This window comes from Ambystoma mexicanum, chromosome 1p, assembly GCF_040938575.1.
Source record: "Ambystoma mexicanum isolate Mex_15411 chromosome 1p, UKY_AmexF1_1, whole genome shotgun sequence".
In the NCBI taxonomy this organism is placed as follows: domain Eukaryota; kingdom Metazoa; phylum Chordata; class Amphibia; order Caudata; family Ambystomatidae; genus Ambystoma; species Ambystoma mexicanum.
In genome coordinates this window covers 1277652581-1277669680 of record NC_090921.1, presented here as the reverse complement: position 1 = coordinate 1277669680, position 17100 = coordinate 1277652581, and the positions used below count along the sequence as shown (strand labels likewise).

The following is a 17100-nucleotide window of genomic DNA, read 5'->3' as shown; positions in this document are numbered from 1 at the left end:
CCTTTCCTGAAACCCCTCTCCCTCGATTTCTCCTCGACTGCAACTGAAACTCCCAACCGCCCACTCCGCTTCCTCAAATCCCCCACCCCGAACCCGATCAACCTATCACAAGCAACCACCCAACCACGCCCGAAGCCTAAATACTTCTCTGCACGCCCACTTTTCCCTAGCATCACCAACCTTAACCCCTCCCTCCAGCCTCTCCGCCCCCCCACCCAAGCACCAAACCCAACCCTGCCCGCAGATGTAAACTGTATCCTTTTTAACACGCGATCTGTAGCTAAAAACAGACACTGCATCTTTGACCTCCTCACCTCTGTCAAACCGGACCTAGTTTTCATCACTGAAACCTGGTTCTCTGATGACTTCGGCCCAATCGCTAATGAAGCCTTTCCACCTGACTATTGCCTCATCCCACTGAACCGTCCGTCCAGAGGAGGGGGGATAGCATTCGTCTTCAAATCTCACTTCTGTGCCACAATCATGGACAACCAAACCTCCATTCCATCCTGTGAATCACTCCTCGTTAAACTATCCCTCTCCCCGTCGCTCTCACACAGCTTCCTAATAATCTACAGGCCTCCTGGCTACGATAGACATTTCGCAAACAACCTTTGTGACTCCATCGCCTCCCTCCAAATCAATCATCCCAACCTCACCCTCCTTGGAGACTTCAACATATGGCTCGACAACCCCACCAACCCTATGACCCACGCCCTGGTTGACGGTCTAGATGCAATTAACCTCCAACCCCACATAAACGGCCCTACTCACTTTAAAGGACACACTCTCGATGCCATCTTTAGCTCCAATACCCTGATTCACCTAAAGCCCCCCACCCCTATCATCTGGTCCGATCATTTTATTCTCTCGTTCACCATCCACTCTCCCAGCCCCCTTCCCATACGCACATCTGAGCCTCCGAACCTACGCAAGTGCTGGAAAAAACTAAAAATCACCCCAGACCTAGCCGAGGCACTCCTCCAGTCTCCACCACCTACCCACCGTCCCCACAACCATCTAACGCCTGAAGCCTTTGACTCATGGCTCAATGCATCTCTGACACGACTCACTCCCCTGTGCAAACCATCATCCCGCCTTGGCCCTTTTCCCAGATGGTTCACTCATGAGTTAAAAACCACTAAACGGCATTACAAATACCTTAAACCAATTGGCGGAAAGAGAAAACCCAAGAGAGCAAGACCACCTTGGCCCGACAATTGTATCAGTACAAGGCCGAAATCCGGAAAGCAAAAAAAGCCCACTACAACACCCGAATCCTAAACTCCAAAAACCCAAGCAAAGAACTCCACAAAATCATCTCCGAATTCACCAATCCAGCCTGTAACACAACCATCCCGACCCCGTCACAATCACTGTGTGATTCACTCTCCCTCCATTTTCAAACCACGGCTATTGAAAGGACTAAAACTCTAAACACCAAATTGGCTCTCCTACAACCAATTGACACTCCGCCGCCCGCACCGGCCAGCCCCTCACCTGCGACCTCAACGCAACCAACGTTCGAATCCTTTAGTCCATTATCACCAGAGCAATTTCTCAAACTTCTATCTGCCCGCAAACCATCTGAATCACCACTAGACCCTTGCCCAGCCAAAACTCTCAAAGTAATTTTTGCCTCCACCTGCGCAGGAGAGCACGCAATATCTATCATAAACGACTCCCTTTCCTCCGGTATATTTCCCGAGGCACTCAAAATGGTATATGTCAAACCTCTAATAAAAAAATCTTCGCTCGACCCTCTCGAGGTCAAAAACTACCGCCCAATCTCAAACACCAGGTTCCTTGCCAAACTCATTGACCGAACCGTCTACTCCCAACTAAATGCCTTTGTCGAAGCCAATAACCTCCTAGACCCTGCTCAATCAGGTTTCAGATCACGGAACCGAAACCACCCTAACGACGATCTGGGACAACCTCAAAATGACAGCAGACGCCGCAGGATGCGCAGCACTAATCCTCCTTGACCTATCCGCTGCCTTTGACACGATCAATCACTCAATCCTCCTTGACCGCCTCCACTCCCTAGGAATCCGTGGAACCGCTCTTAAATGGATAACCTCTTTCCTCAAAGACAGGCACCAAATAACTACACTCTCCGGCCTTACCTCCCAAGCTCGACCAGTCGACACGGGAGTCCCTCAAGGAGCATGTCTATCTGCCCTGCTGTTCAATCTCTACCTGATCACCCTCCCGCCAATAATTCGCTCACACAACATCATATGTTACAACTACGCCGACGACACCCAACTTAGAGTTCAGGAATCTTAAAATTCCTGATCTCGAAACCCAACTCCCGACCCGACCTGGCAGCCTGCCTCCTTAACATTGACCGCTGGATGACCCAAAGCAACCTCCTGCTAAACCCCGCCAAAACAGAAATCATGGTGTGCGGCAACTCCGATCTTCTTCCGCACCCTCTTCCCTGGCCACCCGCCATGGGCAACTCACTGACACCCTCCAACACAGTGAAAAATCTTGGATGCACCCTAGACTCCGGCCTAACACTCTCGCGCCAAGTCAACAATGTCTCAAAGTCCTGCCACTACCACCTTAAAACCCTCAGGCGCATCTTTCCATACCTCTCATTTCCGAACAGAGTCTCTGCCGTCCAATCAATCGTTATATCCAGACTGGACTACGGAAACCCCCTATACCTCGGAATCCATGCCTACCAGCTGAATAAACTCCAAAGAGCACAAAACGCGGCTGCCAAAATGCTACTTGCGCTAGGTCCAAGAGACCACGTATCCCCAGCCCTCAAGACACTGCACTGGCTTCCAGTAGCCCGTAGGGTGGCTTTCAAAACCTTATGCCTCACCCATCGAGCACTGCATAAAACTGGACCTGAATATGTTCAAGAAAAACTAATACCATATCATCCCTCTCGCACCCTAAGATCAAGCTCAGCCGGCCTCCTAACAATTCCTAAAACAAACTCAATCAGGATAGGCGGAACATCATTTCATTCTCAGCCCAAGCTCCAACCCTGTGGAACTCGCTCCCACCCCACATCCGCCTAACTGAGGACTTAACGTCCTTCCGCAAACTACTGAAAACCTGGCTCTTCCCCTAAAACCAACCGGCTTCCAAACTAGCACCATCACACCGACCTATCAATAAACAACTAAAGTAGATCAAATACAGGGAAGCAGATATTACGAATAAATCAATGAGAAACTAAGGAGATCTGAACCGATGAAATGCACATAGCAGTATGTAAAAGCTAATATGGATAAATAATTCAATGAGAAACTAAGGAGATCTGAACCGATGAAATGCACATAGCAGTATGTAAAAGCTAATATGAACGCAAATACAGAGAAGCGAACAGAACTAAGGAGCACGTAGAACTGATGAGGGCGTATAAAATTAACTTTACTGAACCAACAAACGTATAGACTAGGTGAACGCGTGGCCAGACGATCGTATACAAGCGAACGAGCATATAGAGAGGATGACCGTAGAGAGCGGAAGAATGTTGAGGGCGGATGTGTGTTGAGGGCGGATGTGTGTTGAGGGCGGATGAGTGTTGAGGGCGGATGAGTGTTGAGGACGGATGAGTGTCGAGGGCGGATGAGTGTTGAGGGCGGATGAGTGTTGAGAAGGAATGAGTGTTGAGAGCGGATGAGTGTTGAGAGCGGATGAGTGTTGGGAGCGGATGAGTGTTGGGAGTGGATCAGTGTTGAGAGCGCATGAGTGCTGAGGGCGGACGAGTGTTGAGGGCGGATGAGTGTTGAGGGCAGATGCATGTTGAGGGCGAATGCGTGTTGAGGGCGCATGAGTGTTGAGGGTGCATGAGTGTTGAGGGCCCATGAGTATTGAGGGCGGATGAGTGTGGAGGGCGGCCGGGTGTGGAGGGCAGCCAGGTGTGGAGGGTGGCCGGGTGTGGAGGGCGGCCGGGTGTGGAGGGCGGCCGGGTGTCCAGGGCGGCCAGGTGTAGAGAGCAGCCTGGTATGGAGGGCAGCGGGGTGTAGTGAGTGAAGACATGTGTGGAGAGAAGACGTGTGTGGAGAGAAGACGTGTGTGGAGTGAAGACGTGTGTGGAGAGAAGACGTGTGTGGAGAGTAGACGTGTGTGACGAGAGAAAACGTGCTTGGCGAGAGGACATGTTGTGGCGAGAGGACGCGTTGTGACGAGATGACGTGTGTGGTGATAAGACGTGTGTGGCGGGAGGACGTGTGTGGCGAGAGGACGTGTGTGGCGACAGGACGTGTGTGGCGACAGGACGTGTGTGGCGAGAAGACGTGTGTGGCGAGAGGACATGTGTGGCGAGAGGACGTGTGTGGCGAGATGACGTGTGTGGCGAGATGACGTGTGTGGCGAGAGGACGTGGGTGACGTGGGTGGCGAGAGGACGTGGGTGGCGAGAGGACATGTGTGGCGAAAGGACGTGTTGTGGCAAAAGGACGTGTTGTGGCGAGAGGACGTGTTATGGCGAGAGAATGTGTTGTGGCGAGAGGACGTGTTGTGGCGAGAGGACGTATGTGGCGAGAGGACGTGTGTGGCGAGAGGACGTGTATGGCGAGAGGACGTGTATGGCGAGAGGACGTGTGTGGCGAGAGGACGTGTGGAGGGCCGACGAATGTGCAGAACGGACGAATTGCTTAACTGCATGACGTCCATATTATACCTAGAATGCATGGATCCTTTAAAAGATCATACCTCATATCACACCCCACGCTTACTCTCTCCTTACACCACCACCCAATTAGAACACAGAGATACTATGACACCATTCGGTATAACTGTTCTCATATCAACATATGACGCCGCTCACTCCACATCACTCTATGTAATCACTGCTGGTCTCGCACCCCCAGCCAGGCGCTCTCCTCAGGCCTTACGCTGCCACTCTCGGTCTGGATAATTTCTGCCAGATTCGAACACATACTCCTGACCTCTTAGCCACCACACCTACCGCTATGAAGCAGCTTCCACAGGAATTTTCGCACCAGCTGCACATATACCAGTTGCGCACTCGCACCTTTTGGACCCTCTCTCCTCCCTCTACTGACAAGAACTTCGGTTCCCAAGGGCGTTCAACCTACCAGCGCCTTCAGACCATACCAATGGTATATAAGGCGCTATATAAGTGCAAAATAACATAACATAACTTTGCTCACGCTTTTTGTTGCATTCAACTGCACTGCTTATTTATGTGTGCTTATAGCCACACACAGTCCAAAAGCATGTGCTCTGTAACCGGGCCTTTTAACACGAGGAGTGTGTTGGGTTTCTTTTGGAGACAACAGTCAATTTCCATTTAATACAGGAATACATCCGCTAGATCTGAAGGGTGACTGAAACTAGTGGTTTGGTTGCTCACCAGTGATCTTCAAAACTCTGAATTTCCCATTCGTTGCCTCAGTCCTTCTTTTTAAGATTGAAGCCCACGCTGCAAGACAGGCACGCCACTAGCCTAGCCAACCCACAAATAAATGGTGTGCACAAAAAAAACAACCTACGCTAAGAAACTGCTAGTGGCCAAATGTGGCCCGGCCATCTTCCAGTCGCTTCAGCAGAAGACTGGTCCTGTGGGGCAAACACATCAGCACTGCAGAAACTTATGAGGAGCCCTTCCAGCATCGCTTATCAGGGATAACTTGAGGTCTTCTGCACTCTGTGCAACAGGCACAGGGTTCCAAAAGAGGTACCAGAAGTGGCCCTGATGAGAACCTAGCCCCAGTGGGGCCCCAGCACTGCAGAAACCTGCTGAGGCATCATCAGTATTGCCTGAAAAGATATTTGCTTCCAGCGTGGACCTTGGCCTGCTGCACCTCAACATTGTGGCTTTGAAATCTGATGGCCCCATAGGAAGCCAAGAGGCAGCCCAGCCCGCTGCCTCCCTCGTCATACTTATAGCTAAGGGCCTTCCGGAAACTTAGCTCAACCATGAGGCACGCCACAAAGGCCTGGAGACCTCATTCTCTCATGCCCCCTGGCACCAAGTCCAGCAGGGGACCCTAAATACCTGCACCACTGTCTGGTCCATACGATGGCACGGGAAACCGCGGTCTAACTGCGGCACTGCAAGGAATATGCAGGCACGGGGAACCGCGGCCTAACTGCGGCACTGCAAGGAATATGCGGGCACGGGGAACAGTGGCCTAACTGCGGCACTGCAAGGAATATGCAGGCACGGCGAACAGCGGCCTAACTGCGGCACTGCAAGGAATATGCAGGCACGGGGAACCGAGGCCTAACTGCGGCACTGCAAGGAATATGCACACCAGACAGACGGAAAATAGTAGGATTGTGCGAGAAGTGCACTTGTATGGCCTTGCCCAGTGAACGGGACAGGCTTAGCTTATGGGTCTATTTTATTTTGTAAAGCATTTTTGTGGCTTGGCTACGGTAGCGGACTGGCTTTGTCCTCAGGTGGGCTAGGCTCATAAAAGTAAGGGCTGAGAAGAGGAAGTTGAGGCTGAAAGAAAGTTTGCTAAGCCTAGGCTGACCCTGCAGCTTACAGATGTCTGCCCTTTAACTTCACATGCATCCTTCATCATAAGCCGGGAAGATAGTAGCTCAGCGGCTTGGGCACTTGCTGGTGTGATCTGTGTGTGATCTGCAGGTTGCAGGTTGGAATCCTGGCCAGGCCAACTCAGCCTTTCATCCTTCTTAGATAGAAAAGCGAGTATCAACTTCTGTTGGGTGACCATTGTATGTAAATATGTTCTATGTACAGCACTTTGGCAAAAGTGCTACATGAATAACAAATCATTATCATCATCATCATCATATCCCCGACCTTAGTTTTTCTCTTGTCGCTTATCTTTGGGTTTCTTCGGTGCATATTGGCACAATGTCCAATGTAAGGTTGTTGCAGTGTGTGGTAATGTGATATAATATAATGTAAATTGGGCTTGTATAGTGCACCCATGTCATTTTGGCAGCCTCCTTGAATAAGGCTCTGCAAGAAAAATAGAGGTTTTTTAGTGGGAATAAGTGTGAGGCAGGTGTGAAAACTGAGGTGTTGATGAGTGCAGGCCGGACATACCCAAGTCCTGAGTTCCGGTATGGTTATATGTGGTTTGTGGCGATGTCATTTGGCTATGTGTTTTATCGATTGTAGAGAGCCCAAAACCTGATAAATCCCAGTGCTGCAGGGATTAATTTATTTATTTATTCTGCATTTGTAAGGCGCTCATACGGCAATGCATTTGTGTTTGAAAGCGCCCATTGTGTTTCAAAGGTGTGATTTTGTTGCTTGCTTGTGGCTGTCAGAGAGCTAATAAACTGAGCTTTGGCATAACTCTGTGAAGTTTCATGTGGAGAAGGGGTGTGTGTGTGTGGTGGTCCATATGTGTAGTCCAAGGTGGTAGGAAAGAGAAGTGAGTCTGTGAGTTGGGCAGAAGAGGAGTGTGGGATTAGTGAGGTTCCTTGTTATGGAGGCTTAGTACCAGACTGAACTGTTCACACACCTGCATGCTTCTTAATTTGGCACTACTTCTCTTCTACTTATGTTGTGTTATGTTATTTTGCATTTGTATTGTGCCTTATGTATCATTGATATGATCTCAAAGCGCTGGTAGGTTGAACGCCCTCGGGAACCGCAGTTCAAGTCAGTTGAGAGAGGGAGAGAGAGTCGTAAAGTGCGTGGGCGCACCAGGTATGTGTGCAGCTGGCGTGGTTGTTGCGTGATAGCTGCTTCTTAGCGGTAGGTGTGGTTCTGAGGAGATCAGTTGAATGTGTTCAGTCTAGAGGGTGGACATCCAGACTGAGTTCTGGCTGCGTTAGGCCTGAGGATATGCCTAAGCTAGCCGGTGTGTGCTAGCTATCCGTTTTATAAGGATGATGGGTAGTTTGATGGGTAATGTTAGTATGAGAACAGCTTTACCGAATGTGTCATAGTACTGCTGTGTTCTAGTTGAATGATGGTGTATAGGAGAGAGTAAGGGTAGTAATGGGATATTGTGGTAATCAGTAAAGTATATGGCCAGGCACACTCAATGATGTTGGGAATACCTTCTAAATTCAACTCTAATACAGTGACAGTATTAGGGCATATTTCTAAGTTCAACTTTAACACAGTGACGCTATTGGGCACACTCAATGATGTTGGAATACCGTCTAGATTCAACATTAGCACAGTGATGCTATTAGGGCACATTAATATGTTCAGCTTTAACACAGAGACGCTATTGGGCACACTCAATGATGTTGGAATACCGTCTAGATTCAACATTAGCACAGTGATGCTATTAGGGCACATTAATATGTTCAGCTTTAACACATAGACGCTATTGGGCACACTCAATGATGTTGGAATACCGTCTAGATTCAACATTAGCACAGAGATGTTATTAGTGCACATTTTCTAAGTTCAATTTTAATCCAGTGATGCTGATGGGGCACATTTTGTAGATTCAACATTAACACAGTAATAGACAGACAGAGGTCTTTATTAGTGGACGTAGGAAGAATCCCAGTACTTACAGCAGGCAAAATTGAAGTAGGAACATTTGACTGAGGGTACCCAAAGATTGGAGGACCCGGTGTCAAACACGACAGTGAACGTCTGGGGAGGCGTGCCAATGGAAATCTCTCCATAATACTGCGCCTGCAAGAAAGGACACCACAGTTACCTGTCTGTTTACAAACATAAATACACCCCCACAAGCTGATCCCACCCGTCTTCACACTTCTGGGGTGGAAAGTGTGACGGGGTGGCAACATTTCTAGCTGCTTTTGTTAAAGGTTTGGACAGGAAGAAGAGGGGGCTCATGCCGGTGCCTTCGTCATCAACGATAGTTGTGCTGCCTATCTCAGTCCCCCGCGATGGGTCCAGCCCAGCCGGTCTTACTTCTTGTCCTTCCGCTGGGATCTGGACTGCTATAGACACAAAGAGAGGACTTAAGATACTGGCATAGATAGACCACTTGGCCTAAAGGGCGCTCTGAAAGGCTTTAGCAACCTGCGGAGCCACTCTCATCTCATCAGCATGACTCCTTTTTACAAACGTGGTTAGTATTTTTATTTGATTTTTGATATCATTAATTCTTTTTCTTTTCAGAGAGGCTTAATCCATAGCCCCAGTGGGGAATGTAACCGCTTTTTTAATAAAATGTACTGCCTTGGAAGTCAATGGGGCTGTCATGGCCTCCATGTTGTTCCTGCGTGAGTTTTCACAACCAGAAAGTGTGTCCATGTACCATGCTGCTGGCAGAAATATCCTTGTTATTTTATTGCACAGCGAAGCAACCTTTTTACCTCTATGGTAGCCACTTTCTCTCTGTTTTTAATGTGCTGGTCATCGGGGCATTTTCTTTTTGGTCCTTCTTGCTCGTGTTTCAAGGTGGGACTAAAAAGCCCCTTATTCGGTACGGGATGATTCCGAGGGTTTCCCAGACACATCAGCCCACATCACTTTGTGCCCACAAACAGGACTGGGGCTGGACTTGTGATGTGATTGGATGGCTGGGAGAACCCCCAGCCTGGTTATGTGTATATCTGTGTACAGGGGAGTTGCTAGGTCTGGAAAAGACCCGGGGCTAAGCTGATGTTGGAACTGTTGGGACTGGGGGCTAGCTAGTATTTTGGCTGTAGCTCCTAAGATTCTATCCGGGGCTACAACCAAAAGATCAGGGGCTATAGTCCCCTTAGCCCCCCCCCCCCTAGCAACGCCCCTGTCTGTGTAACTCCAGGACATTCTTGTTTACTACCTGGAACAGCATCCCAGTAGCTGATGGAAGAAGATGCTTGAAGAGCATCCTTCCTGGAAGCCCTGCTACCGACTCCCGATCCTCTTGAAAGCAAAGCTCTGCTTCTCTCCAAACTGAGGCATCCTGTTTGAGGCTCATTCTCCCTTTGATCTGACAGTGACAACATTTCTTTCCTTTTTTTGTATCATAAATACTGTTTAATCTCAATCTTTTAAATCTGTAAAGTATAAATGTTTATTTTATGAATGTTCTGAATATGTTGTACATTTTTGAAAGGCTGATTTTTTTCAGCTAAATCAAAATAAAAAAATTTAAAAAAGACAGTGACAGTCAGGTCCTCCTGCTCTGCACCCTTGTGTTCTCCCCTAAAAGCTCCTCGACCATGTGCATCACTTGAACAGAAGCGGGAACCCCATCTTCTCTACAAGAACCAAAGAGCATTGTTGCCTCAGTCGCGATGTGCTGCTATATGGTGCAAATCATCAAGCTGGACACTGGGCCTCATTACGAGGTTGCCGGTCCGGTAACAATGGTACCGGTATGCTTGCCGGTACCATTCTTACCAGACCGGCAAACTCTGAGTTGTACTTGCGGGTGCCTTTCATTCCGCCAGGTCTGCCCTGGTGGAATGAAAGGCACCCGTGAGCACAGCAAGCCTGTAGCACCGGCACGGTAATGAACCGTGCCGGTGCTACAGGCATCCCCATTCCCATTGAGCCCTATTGGGCTGAAATGGGAATGGGGATATACCGGCAACGGCACCTGCGAAAGGGCAGTTACTGGGTCCGGCGGGGCCGAAATACCCCGGTAATTGCCCATTTGCTGGGGCCGGATTTTCATGGCGGTTTGGAGGTAGCTTTGCCAGTAAAACCGGCAAGGCTACCTCCAACCTCGTAATGAGGCCCACTGTCTTCCTCACTCTCATCGAGGGAGCGTCCTTTGGCCTATCCAGCATCCTGATGCGTGCAATCTCTGACCTGCTGTCAAGCTGGTTGGCCCGAGAGGACCGCGTACCTGCAGTCTTGGTGGTTGGTCTCGCAGAGGTCGCCAGTCTGGAGTCCGGGAACTGATGAACTAGTGGCACAAGGAACCAGCCTCTCCACCACCCAAAAGAGGAACTGGGTGGAGGATGGACCAACTCTCAATGTCACGAAAGGCACTCTCCAGATAAGCATGACAAGAGGATTGTTTAGGCACAGACGGATGGAACCATAGTCCAGGTGGAGCTTGTTGTCGAGACCATGAATCTTCCAAGAACCTCTGTGCAGTGACAGTTGGTAGATAGACCAGTGTGGCAGAAAGGGTATTCGCAGTAGGCAAAAGGAGCTTGGCTGGTGCTGATGGTTCCAATGGTACACAGGATAAAGTTCGGAGTCAGGCAAGACAGGAAAGAGGGAGGTCAGATGGAGCTTGCTGTCTGGCCAAATAAAGAACTGTCTAAACGTGCCCAGGATGGAACAGGAGAGTGCAGGCTAGCATAGGGTATGACCCAGATACACAGGGCTGGTGGAAGGCTGGCCCAGGACAGGACCCAGGTAAAGGCTGGTGGCAGACTGGCCCAGGACAGGACCCAGGTAAGTGCTGGTGGCAGGCTGGCCCAGGACAGGACCCAGGTAAGAGCTGGAGGCAGGCTGGCCCAGGACAGGACCCAGGTAAGGGCTGGAGGCAGGCTGGCCCAAGACAGGACCCAGGTAAGGGCTGGAGGCAGGCTGGCCCAAGACAGGACCCAGGTAAGGGCTGGAGGCAGGCTGGCCCAGGACAGGACCCAGATAAGTGCTGGAGGCAGGCTGGCCCAGGACAGGACCCAGGTAAGTGCTGGAGGCAGGACCAACGAGGCGAGCGAAGCGAACCGCGTTGAGACGCGACCCGCTTCGACTCGCGACCTCTTTTATGGGCCGCCGGCGCCCGAGAGGCCTGGAACGCAAGCCGTTCCGTTTCCGGGTGCCGGCGAACCCACAACGAGGCCTGGAAGGCAAGCCCTTCCAAGGAGGCGAGCCCAGTCCACGGCGCATGCGCGGAACCGAGACAGAGGTCTCCCGCGCATGCGCCGAAGGCCGCCGGCCCCGTAACCAGTCGCTCCCCTCCCGGCGAGTCCCGGTCTCCCGCGTGACATGACACTATGCCCCCTCCCAGGAAGACCCGGGGCCCCAGGTTTCCAGGGAAATCGTACATAGAACTCAAGTATCAGCCGGGGTGCATGCACGTGCTGGCGCGGTTCCCATGTACGATCACAGGCTGGGTACCCCTTCCAATCAACCAAATAGTGGAGTACCCCTCTGCGGTAACGGGCCTCAAACTCCGGGACGCCCTGCACCAGAACAGAGGCCGGGCGAGGAGAGGTGCGGCCGTAATTATCAACCACATAGGGTTTCAACAGGGACACATGGAAAACGGGATGTACACGCCAAGAAGGGGGTAGCCGAAGACGGAAGGCTACAGAGGACAGCCGCTTGGTGATAACAAATGGCCCCAAATATCGAGGGGCCAGTTTGACGGGCAGGTTGTGAAGGGGCAAGTTCTTTGAGGATAACCACACCTTGTCACCCTCCCGGAAATTCGGTTCTGCACTCCTCTTCCTGTCTGCCTGTCTCTTCATCCGATCCTTGGCTTCACTCAAGATCTTGCGTGCTAGTTCTTGTTGTTTCTGGATGTGTAAGACCAGGCCATCAGCAGAGGGAACAGTACTAGATGGAACTGGTTGAAAAGGCATCAATCGAGGATGTAGACCAGTAGAACAGAAGAATGGGCTGACTCCAATGGAAGCATGAACGGTGTTGTTGTAGGACGCTTCTGCCAGATCTAACCCATCTTTCCAATTAGACTGTGTGGCATTGGCAAAACAGCGGAGGTACTCCTCCAAAGTCTGATTGGTCCTTTCGGTTAGCCCATTGGTCTGTGGGTGATAGCCTGAGCTTAGAGCCCTATGTATTCCCAGATGACCACACACCTTGCTCCAAAATGATGAAAGGAACTGGGTTCCCCGATCTGATATGATCTTCTCCGGTAGGCCATGCAACCGGTAAATTTCGTGCAGAAATGCTGAAGCCATTTGAGTAGCTGTAGGGATTTTCTGGAATGGGATGAAATGGGCCAGTTTGGTGAAGCTGTCCACAACCACCATTATACAGGTGTACCCTTCTGATGGAGGCAAATCCACAATGAAATCGGTAGCGATAGTATGCCACGGATAGGGTGCTATTTCAGTGGGCATTAGCAATCCCAACGGTCGTCTTCTAGGAATCTTGCACTGGGCACAAATTGGACAACTTTCGATGTACTTCTGGACCTCGGTCGCCCAACCAGGCCACCAGAACTGTCGGGATATCAACTCTCGAGTGGCTCTGATCCCGCGATGTCCTCCTATGGGTGAATCATGGAATCCATGTAGAATGCCCCTTCTAACAGCCCCTCTAGGTATGTAGAGTCTTTTCTGAAAAAACAACAGTCCATCTCGTTCTGAAACCAATTGCCGACTAAGCAGGGTCGTTCTTTCTGGATCCGACCGAGTGGCTTCCGCGATGGACTTAAGGTGAGGGGACAAGGCCAGCAAAAAATGGCGAGGAGAAATCAGTGGCAGATCTGGACAAGACGTCTCTTCCACGTTTTCCAGGGACCTGGAAAGAGCATCCGCCTTCAAATTGGAGGTTCCCGGGATATAAGTAACATGGAACTCAAACGGAGAGAAGAAGAAGGCCCACCTGGCTTGACGAGGAGTCCAACATTGCAAAGAGCGAAGATATTGCAGATTGCGATGATCTGTCCGCACCTCCACAGAAAAGTGAGCTCCGAGGAGAAAATGTCTCCATTCCTCGAATGCGGTCTTGATGGCCAACAGTTCCTTTTTCAATCACCGCGTAGTTTCTTTCGCTGGGACTCAGCTTGCGAGAATAATAGGCCACTGGATGTTCTACTAACGTGGTTGGATCTTTCTGAAGAAGGACTGCTCCTACCGCGGAGCTGGAAGCGTCGGCCTCCACCATGTAGGGCAACTCTTCCTGGGGATGGCGCAGGATCGGGGCAGCCATAAAAGCCGACTTCAAGACGTCGAAAGCCTGAGAAGCCATGGAATCCCATTCGAAAGAGATCTTGCTGCTGGTTAGCCTGGTGAGAGGCGCTGAGATCTGCGAGAACTGTGGAATAAAGCGCCTGTAAAAGTTTGCGAATCCCAAAAAGCGTTGGAGAGCGTTGATATCGTGTGGATGTTTCCATTCTTGTATGGCTCGCACCTTCTTGGGATCCATCCCAATACCTTCCTGATTGATAACAAATCCCAAAAACTCAATGCTGGGTTGGTGAAAGCTACATTTCTCTGCTTTGGCAAATAGGTTATTGATGGACAGCCGACGAAGGACCTCACGAACGTGTTCCACATGCTCGTCTAAGGATTTAGAAAAAATCAGTATGTCGTCAAGGTAAACCCAGACGGATAATCCTAGCAGATCACCAAAGATGTAGTCCATGAATCGTTGAAAAACAGCGGGGGCATTACATAAGCCGAAAGGCATAACCCTGTACTCAAAATGCCCAAAAGGTGTCTTGAAAGCTGTCTTCCACTCGTCCCCACTCCTGATGCGCACCAAATGATAAGCTCCGCGGAGGTCCAATTTGGAGAAGATTCGCGCAGTGTGCAGGGTTTCAAGGATACCGCGAATTAAAGGTAAAGGATACCGGTCTTTGGCTGTTATGTCGTTCAACTGCCGGTAGTCGACACAGGGTCTCAATGTACCTTCTTTCTTCTTTACAAAAAACAGGGGAAATCCTGCGGGTGATTTTGACGGCACAATGTGTCAGGACCAAAGCCAAGACCAAACCAAGACAAGGGGTGCAGAGGGGCATGGTGGGGGCTGTGATGCACGTACAAGTTGGATCCAGAAAGCTGTATCCATTTAAAAGGCTGCTGTGCCCCTTTTGCAGAAAAGCAGCCTTCAAAAACTACAGCTCCCAGCAGAAGCAGTCTCCTGCCTACAACTCCCAGCATGCTCGGGGGCGCCACGGGCCAATCAGGAGTCCAGCAGGGTGTGGCACATCAACGCGCATGCGCAAGCCCCGAGGCACGGGGCTTGCGCTTGAGACTTCGGAAGGAGAGGACTTGCAAAGCCCAGCTCCTCCAGAATCAGTCGCGAGGGGCCCCGCCCCGCCGGAAAAGCAGTTCGGCCCCTCGCTCCTGCAAGATAAGTCTTTAACCCATCTTGGGGAATCAGAGGGATCGGGGGAGAAGCGCAGGGGGCTTTAGCCCGCAAACTCCTAGCCCCTGCGCCTACAGGAAAGATAAGTGGGCGTGTCCTAGGCGCGTCGCTAACCCGCGCTTGCATTCGTAGTGGGGAACCGAACCGCACCGTGTGTTCCCGCCTCCTGGAACCAGGGAAAACTCGGCACACGGGAGGCGAAAACACATGGGCAAAAGTTACCGCGGCGGTCTGAAGGAAGACCCCTGTGGGAAGTAACACTGGCTTTTTTCCACATCAGGAACAAGTGGAAAAGCCCCAAAGAGTGGCAAAACCTTGGCACACTCTAAAGCCCGTGATTTGAGCCCGGGTGGCAGCTAGAATGTTGTGTGTTTGTGCGTGTGAGGAATGAATGAGAAGGTTATGGGAATGCAGAGGCAACACCCTAACTTGTGTTATTTCTTTTAGTTTCTTGGACCAGCACAGAACGCTACGGACCTGCCACAAGACTTGACGGCTTCATCACGGACAGGACACTGAAACCCAGAGCTAAGTTTGCATGCCAAGAAATGCTAATTAGTTGTGGACAGAATTAGGTGCATGGTTTAGACTTGTACGTTATTGAGCAGTGAGGGGGCCTAAGTCTGACTATGTGGAGGTGGTGTGCAAATAACTACTTGGTACCAAGTACAATCTAAAGTGTGCAACAATCAACCCTTCCATTCCCTGTCCTATCCACAACCTCTACCCAAACCTCAATCCGGTTTCCCTAAAATCCCCCAACCTATCCAATCAACGAGACCCTAACCCTCCTTCCCTGCTCTGGTCCGGGTAGCCTGCGTAAGCTTCGACTTGCAGGCTCCACGACCATAGTGGGGGTGGTTGGTACTGCGTCGCTCCTGCGCCTAGGACCAGAGTGTTCTGACACAATGTACCCCTTTTTTTAGACTCTCTGACAAATACTCCTGAAGAACTTGCTTCTCGTCACGTGTTAGGGCATATATTTTCCCATGGGGAATGACGTGGTTCGGCAGCAGTTCTATGGAGCAATCAAAGGAACGGTGTGGAGGAAGGGGTATGTCGCCGGGTTCAGAGAATACCTGTTTAAATTCGGAATATTCCTGTGGGACCAGAGACGTGGAACATAGATGGACCCCACTGCAGTCTGTTTCTAGAGAGGTCGAAACGGCCATGGTGGGAACCGGTAGCTTGCATTCTTGAGCACACACTGCGGATGAAAAGGTCAAGGTCTGGGTTCTCCAGTCTATCAAAGGATTGTGGTATTGCAACCAAGGTAATCCCAAGACCACTTTGTAGGTCGGTGACTTAATAACATCCAGGGCAAGTTCTTCGTAATGGTCAGCAATCAGAAGAGCCAGTCCAACTGTGAACTGACTAACGGGTCCAGAAGACAAGGGAGTACCATCAATAAGCTCCACAGAAAGAGGTGTGTTTCTGGAAATGAGTGGTATCGTATGTCTGGAGACGAACGTTTCGTCAATGTAATTGCCAGAAGCCCCACTGTCCAATAGACCAAATACTTCCAGGTTCTTGTCTGGTAACTTAATTTGGACCTTCAGGGTCTGTAGCACCGCTGGTTGCATGGGCAGACGAATAGAACATATAACAGAAGGGTCTGGGGAAGGGATAGGACCTGTCGTTGCCCTTCCAGTATACGACAGGTCTCTTAGTTTCCCGACTTCTTCTTCTGCGGACGCAAAGGGCACGTACCCAAATAATGCCCAGCTGCTCCACAGTAAAGACACAAACGCAAAGACCTCCTTCGTTTCTTCTCTTCTTCCGTCAAAGGTCCTCTCATGGCTCCTACTTGCATGGGCTCAGGTCCGGATTCGGTCGACCCGAACGAACCTGCGGGTGAGCTGGTCGTCCTGGGACTGCTTCTGTCAAGCCGACGTCTCTCAGCCTTTCGTTCGGCTAACCTTTGGTCAATACGGAGTACCTGATCAATCAAGAGTTGAAGGCTCTCTGGTTCAGGGATGTGGAGTAACTCATCCTTGTACTCCTCTCTCAGGCCTCGACGAAACAGTGTCTTCTGTGTAATTTCGGGCCACTGGGAGTCAGTAGCCAAAAGTCGGAAGCGGCTGATGTAGGTGATGATGTCAGTGCTTCCCTGTTTGTAGTCCATCAATTGATTCTGTGCAACGGAGGCCAGGTTCGGCGTCTGGAACACCTCAAGGAAGGCCTTTTCAAAGGCAGCAAAGTCATTCAAAATAGGACTGTTCGTAACCA

General features: G+C 50.5%; 1 protein-coding gene across 1 annotated transcript in view; it reads right to left on the bottom strand.

Annotated features, from left to right (window-relative positions):
* LOC138452889 (cathepsin D-like) overlaps window positions 1–17100 on the bottom strand; it is a 229166-nt gene that overhangs the window by 87978 nt on the left and 124088 nt on the right. The window contains exon 3 of the mRNA XM_069605235.1: window positions 8460–8583. Coding sequence (XP_069461336.1) covers window positions 8460–8583 — 124 coding nt within the window. The remainder of the gene's footprint in view (window positions 1–8459; window positions 8584–17100) is intronic.